We start from the raw sequence: 7124 nt of genomic DNA on the forward strand, positions 1-7124 counted from the left end.
CCCCAGCGAGGAGGGCGCCACCTGTCGTCACCCCAGCGAGGAGGGCGCCACCTGTCATTACCCCAGCGAGGAGGGCGCCACCTGTTGTCGCTTTTCAATCACCGTGGGAGGTCTTGTCCGGCAGCTTGGCTTCTGTGGATTGCGGGCAGTGTGCTAAACTTGGGGTGCGACGAAGCATGTGAGCTGGGTGTGTAAACTAGAGGGTGCTGTGGTCTTTCATGGGCCAGGCATGTCACATGTGAGGTTGGTGTAGAGTTGTAAGTGTAATCTATCTGTGTATGTATGTGTGTGTGGTGCTATGTACGGGGTTGCTGGTTTTCCCCTAGTATGCAGTGGTGTTAACCTGGTAAGTCTTAGCCGTGTGCTGCAGTAGTTATGAGTATTATATACTGGTGTAGTGCCGATATTGAATAACATGCTATAAATTGAGCCATGCAATACTATTTATTGGAGTAAAGACACTTTCATGTTACTTAGTCAGAACTGCAGCTTGCTTTCATAGCTCAACAATAAATAAGGCGCAGTGTAGTGCACATTCACACACACACACGTGGAATTCAGCGTCTTCCCGTTGTTAATTAAAACGTTAAGTAACGTTAGAAAAACTAGGCAGAAAAAAAGCATTCAAGATTTGGCGATGATCAGAAAAATATCCTCGTTTGCAAGCTGTTTGCCACCGCCGGTGATGTAGAGCATTAATAAGTAGTTGTTATCGGGGTGGGGGGGGGCGTTGAGTGAAAGGGTGTTAAAACAGGGGCCCAGGCTTGGGATAAATTTATAATAAGTTTTTTGTGCAGTTTACTTACCAGATACAGTTGTTAAGCTGGCTGGTGCGAGATCGTGTTGTCAGTCGGGCGAAAAAACCCGTTGGCTTTTTACAGGGAATTTTGCACCTGTGACTTGGAAAAATGATGCCTACGTGGAATGTTTCTGCTTTCTGTCAGACATCGTGCGTTTATTAACTTATGTTGGTGCTATTTAATATTGTTTCGGAGACGCGAACCCATATAGTAGTGATATTTATGGTTAATTACCCTGTCTATGGGTATTATTATCATGTACAGTATTTATTGTTGCCGTATTATTTGTAGTTATATATGTTTATACAGTTTCTGACAGGACGTCAGCAGTGTGCTTGTTAATAGATTTGTTCATAGCTTTTTGTTTAAATGGCTATTTCTTACATTCATTTCTTCAAGTTTTTCCTCCACGAGCATCTATCTTGCATCGCTACTTTCATTTCGTCTCGTTCGAGCCCAGTTTCTTCAACTAGTAGGGGTGATATTGGGACAGCCAACACGGCGCCTGGAATCTGGCGACCACAGCAGTAACTTCGCTGCGGGTTCTTCGTGATGGGAAACGTGACCCGCCGATGCAAGTCGTCTACTTTTGACGACTGTAGAAATTTAATTCAATCAAAGGCATTTATAGATGTTTGATAATTGTATCATTTAGTGGAGTCATCAGCGATAGCCAATTCGTTGGTTAGTCAGTTCATATCTATATATTTTTATGATAGCTACGATCGGATCTGACATGTAATATCATCCGTCACTATGACCAACGGTGTCTCGTATTATACATGTCTGAAAAACGTGATTATTATCACTCGTGGACATTTTAATTATGTGACGGCGTGTTTTATTTTATTTCTGTGCTCTCTCGTGGCTGCGTTTACCTAGTATACTTAAGTTCCCACTTGCTTTGAGGAAGCTAATTCATATACCTAAGTGAAATTAACACTGCTTCGATTATACTGCGTATCTAGAGATATCTCTAAAAGTGTTATATAAAAATTAAATATCTGGTCCAGTGATTCCGATCTTATGGTAATTATTTAAGCAAGGTCGACATAAGTAGGGATGAAACTGCTTGCATGTGTATACATAGCGTTTTTACCCGAACATCGAAAACTGTGGGCAGCGAATGTTCGGAAGTCAGAAGACCGATAAGTTCATAAAATTGCTGAGATTAAGCGGTGGTCCCCATTAAGCGGTGGTCCCCATTAAGCGGTGACACAACAGCCTGCGTAAAGCCCGCCGCACACGCTGTGGAACTTACTGTGCCATCGTCCACACGTGGAAAGTGGCGCAGAAAATTCCACAGCGTGTGCGGATGCAAAATCCCTGGATCTGGGTCGTGTGGAAAATATCACACATATATGTTAGATATTTTCCTCCACGTGTGGAAATGTTAACAGCGTGTGTGCGGTGTCTGTATAAATGTTCACACCGCCACACATATATAAAGCAGGTATCACTGTATTCTATACTTCCGTTTAGATGTGTTCATGGTATTATACGGTACGAACGGGCGGCCTCATGAAGTTATTTATTTATTTATTCATTTACAGACGGTACATTGGTAAAAGATGTATCAACATGAGCTTGCAGGCTCCTCACTGTCCGTTATCATGTCCGCTTATGAAAAGTTGGAAATATTACGAAGAGAGAGAGTTGTGAAAGAAATTTGAGGAAGTATATGCTGTCGTTTGTATTTTGTATCAAAATCATCGACTGCGTGCAGTCAAGAAGTAAAACTTACCTAGCACCCGATGTGTCATATTAATCGTAACCGCTAATACATATCATATACATGCATATATATATATATATATATATATATATATAGAGAGAGAGAGAGAGAGAGAGAGAGAGAGAGGAGAGAGAGAGAGAGAGAGAGAGAGACGAGCAGACGAAGAGCAGAGAAGCAGAGAGGAGAGAAGTAAAAACATCACGACACCCATATAGATATGAACATAAATGTAGAAAAATAAAATGAGGTGGAAGCTGTCGAGAATAATTTCTCTTCATCAGGCTATATGCATATATTATTATTATTATATATATATACTATATATATAGTAAACCATCATCCGCTTACATATATTGCCATCACCTCACCTTATACGGGAAACACAAACTAAAGATAATATAACAAGCGGTCGGTTTCGTGGTGTCAGTTAGTTAAATATCCAGCAGACAAGCCAGTGGCGTCGATAGACGTTCCACTGCTGTTTTGTTGATATAGATAGTTAGCTTGCTAGGATACGTTTGTACTGGTTGCCGGTGGTAGGCTAGCTTGCTAGCGATACGTTGTTGTTTACCATTACTGGCGTCGGTGAAGAGCTAGCTTGCTAGGATACGTTGCTACTGACGTCAGGTGGCATAGAGCTAGGCTTGCTAGGAGTATCGTTGCTTACTGGCCGTCGGTGCAAGAGCTAGCTTGCTAGAGATACAGATTGTATGACCTGGTCAGGTGGCTTAGAGCTAAGCTTGCTAGGATAACGTTGATACTGGCCGTCGGGGTAGAGCTTAGCTTTGCTAGGATACGTTGTAAAAACTGGCGTCGGTTTGGTAGAGCTAGCTTTGCTAGGAATAACGTTGTACTGAACGTCGGTGGCATAGAGCTAGCTTGCTAGGGATACGTTGTACTGGTTGCTGGTGCATAGAAGCTAGCTGCGTAGGGATTAGGTTGCATGTCTGGCGTCGGTGCGAAGAGCTAGCTGCTAGGATACGATTGTACTGACGTCGGTGTAGAGCTAGCTTCCTAGTGCATACGTCTGTAACTGGCGTCAGGGTAGAGCTAGCTTGCTAGGATACGTTGCTACTGGGCGTCGGTTGGTAGAGCTAGCTTGCTACGATTACGTTGTACTGGCGTCGGTGGGATAAGAGCCTAAGCTTGCTAGGATAACGTTGTACTGGCGCTCGGTGTAGAGCTTGCCTTACTAGGCATACGGTGTACTGGTTGCGGTGGTAGAGCTAAGCTTGCTCAGATACGCTTGTACTGGTCGTCGGTGTAGAGCTAGCTTTGCTAGGATACGTTGTACCTGGCGTCGGTGTAGAGCTAGCTAGCCTAGGCATACGTTGTACTGGCGTCGGGTTGGTAGAGCTAGCTTGCTAGGATACGTTGTACTAGCCGTCGGTCGTGTGAGCTTGCTGTGCCTAGGCATACGGTGGGTACTGGTTGCGGTGCGTAGAGCTAGTGCTAGCCGGATACGGTTGTACTGACGTCGGTGCTAGAGCCTAGCTTGCTAGGATACGTTGTACTGGTGTCGGTGGTAGAGCTAGCTTGCTAGGATACGTTGTACTGGCGTCGGTGGTAGAGCTAGCTTGCTAGGATACGTTGTACTGGTGTCGGTGGTAGAGCTAGCTTGCTAGGATACGTTGTACTGGTTGCGCTGCCGCACGCAGCGATGTCGTATCTCCACGGCCCCGTAGCCCGCCATGCCCGTCAGCAGGAATGCCAGCACGACGTACAGTTTCACGCTCACGCACAGGAAATTCCCATAGGCGAACGTCATCAGAAACCCGAGGCTCTCCCATAGCCGGTAGTTGGAGAAGGCGGCTGCTGTACTGTCGGGAAAGGTCACACCGTAGAAGGCGTTGATCTGCGTCTGCCACACGGCGTCGCCGACCCCCCACCCCGCGGCGATGGCGAGAAACGTGACGATGCCGTCAGCGTGCGGTTTCCACATCAGTAGCACGACGATGGTCGCCAGGTGCGCGACGAAGCCGACGCAGAAGATGGGCGCGCGGCCGACGTACTGCACGAGCCGTCCGCCGATGAACGAGAAGGCGGCGTCGGCGACGCCGAACGTGATCATCGAGTAGCCGACCATGTGCACCCCGACGCTGCACGTCACGTAGGCGAGCGTGAAGTCGGCGGCGATGAACGCCTGCTCAACGCCACTGTAGAACGTGAGCGGAATCAGCAGCAGCTGGTCGGGCCTCGACAGGTGGCGCGCTGTCGCCAGCAGCTCGCGCAGCGTCGGCATAGCCAGCACGTCGCGTTGCTCGTCGGACCTCAGTTGGTCGACAATGGCCGCCACCAGCGCGGCGGCGGCGACCGCACACGCGAAGTAGATGCCCATGAGCAGCATGACACGCGACCTTGGCGGCGGCGCAAGGTTAACATTGGTGATGTTCGCCGATGCCGAGTTGGCGGCGCAGTAGGCGGCGCCACAGTACGCCTCGACGATGTCGGCCGGCACCGTCTCGTTCGGCGCCGACGTTTGGAACACGGACGACGAGATCAGATTCCCCCAGATCTGGCCGCTCTGGAACATCAGGAAGAAGATGCCGAAGAATCGGTTGACGACTGCCTCCGTGCTGGTGCCTTCCAGACGCGCGTACTCGCCGCCCGTCTCTGTCAGGTACTTACACTTGGCCGTCCACAGCGGCGCGGCGGCCGTGCCGAGCGCGATGGAGGCGGGCACGAGCGTGTACCAGGCCGCGTGCAGGTTGGCGAGCATGTAGACGCTGTACACGAGCATGGCGATGACGATCGTCCACTTGCAGCCGAGTCGCGCGACGACGGTCGTCGGCAGCAGCGTGCAGGAGACGACCAGCGAGCCGTAGATGATGCTGAGCGAGGCAAGTCCGAGACCCTCGTCGCGGTTGACGCTGCTCTGAAGGTTCTGCAGCGACTGGAAGGCGGTGAAGAGCAGCAGAAAGGCGCCGCTAATGACGCAGACGTTTTTCAGTATGACGAGTTTGCGCCGGAAGACGTCCGGGGTCAGGGGATCTGCAGCCGTCGCGACCAGCTCTTTCGTCGACGAGGACCGAGTTTGGCTCTTCGTCGCCATCTTGAGAGGGAGACCGCTGTTAAGATTATATCGAGGTGCGACCGGTTGTGGGGTAGACGGCCCGTGAAAATCCTGGTGTTGCCGTCGCGCGCACGAATGACTGAACCTGCGTACAACGTAGTAACGTCTTACAAACTGCTGCTCTAGTTGTGTTTCTCGTCACGCAATGTCGCAACAATGGCAGACGGGCATTGTTCTCACCGGCAGTGTGTATGCTAGCGGCAAAACAAGCAGGTATAACATGTCGAGGTATGCACACCTATCGGGAAGAGGGGAGGGGTGGGGTGGAACCACCGAACCAAGACCGAATCAGGTTAGCGACTAGACTGACCCCAAAAGTCTCCGGTGGCATATATAGCGCGCGGTCGCAGAGCCCACGGGCATAAAATTCTCCACATTTTACGGAGTCAGTCTTATGCGTCTGCTATAGATGTTGGTCTTGTAGACTAGATCAGACGCAGTGCGTGCCAATCAGCGCATGTCAATATATAATATCATTGTGGTGCATTACATATATTACATATATAGGCGAGCTGCGTTACATCCGCTATAATCGCAGAGCGTGTGCCTCACAGCCCAAAAACTGTGATATAAGGGGGGCCGTATGCCACGTGAGGCAAGTAAAGCGACGAGCATGAAATGTAAATTAATTGTGTAGATTGTGGAAAAAACGAGAGGGACTCATTTATAAAGTGAGATGTAGAGGTAGTAGATAAAACCTCATGAGGTTTATTATCGTTAAAAATATTATATATACATAAAACATAGTTTGTTAAACGTCAAATGTGATTGAAGAGTGTAAATTAGACTATAGTATCTAGTACAAGTATAATATAATTATTTATTACTATAATAGTAAGAGTTGTAGATAAACGATTGTACGATTGTACTAGATACTAGTCTAATTTACACTCTTCAATCACATTTGACGTTTAACAAACTATGTTTTATGTATATATGATATTTTTAACGATAATAAACCTCATGAGGTTTCATCTACTACCTCTACATCTCACTTTATAAATGAGTCACTCTCGTTTTTCCACAATCTACACAATTAATTTACATTTATGCCGTCGCCTTTACTTGCCTCACGTCTGAGCAAGGCAGACAAAAGAAAATTAAAAAAATGTTGATGTAAATTTATGCGTTTTTGTTGGCGTTATGCAGATTCTAGCGCAACTATCCACCGAAAAGCGTTATTGAGTTGACACTAAAAATAGGACGCCATCGTGAATGTTAATTGAGATATTGATTCCGGTTCTAATATTATCTTTCAACTGGGGAAATTTCTTCTGGAAACAATCAGGAGTATGGACCATGCGATCCTGCTGAGGGCAGATATTTAATTAGAAACCACAGGAGTCGATCAAAAGAAATGTTACACTGCTAGTAAACAGAAAGCTTGCCGTGCGCCAACTTTACAGCGCTTGTGGCCAAAGCGGCGTCTACACTATAGACTAAAACCCTCGTTTTAGGAAAACGCGCCGGTTCGGCGGTGCAGCCGTCTACACTGTCAAAAAACCCAGCCATTCCT

The 7124-nt window shown here is 47.6% G+C and overlaps 2 protein-coding genes across 2 annotated transcripts in view; one reads left to right on the forward strand and one right to left on the reverse strand.

Moving 5' to 3' along the window:
- LOC106804897 (pleckstrin homology domain-containing family M member 2-like) overlaps positions 1-7124 on the forward strand; it is a 39141-nt gene that overhangs the window by 13249 nt on the left and 18768 nt on the right. The gene's annotated exons all lie outside the window — the stretch shown is intronic.
- LOC106804907 (protein unc-93 homolog A-like) lies at positions 4013-5735 on the reverse strand. The gene has a single exon (XM_014806304.1). It carries the CDS (start codon positions 5585-5587, stop codon positions 4157-4159), a length of 1431 nt encoding a protein of 476 aa, XP_014661790.1. The 5' UTR covers positions 5588-5735; the 3' UTR covers positions 4013-4156.

This window comes from Priapulus caudatus, unplaced genomic scaffold (assembly GCF_000485595.1).
Source record: "Priapulus caudatus unplaced genomic scaffold, Priapulus_caudatus-5.0.1 Scaffold92, whole genome shotgun sequence".
In the NCBI taxonomy this organism is placed as follows: Eukaryota; Metazoa; Priapulida; class Priapulimorpha; order Priapulimorphida; family Priapulidae; genus Priapulus; species Priapulus caudatus.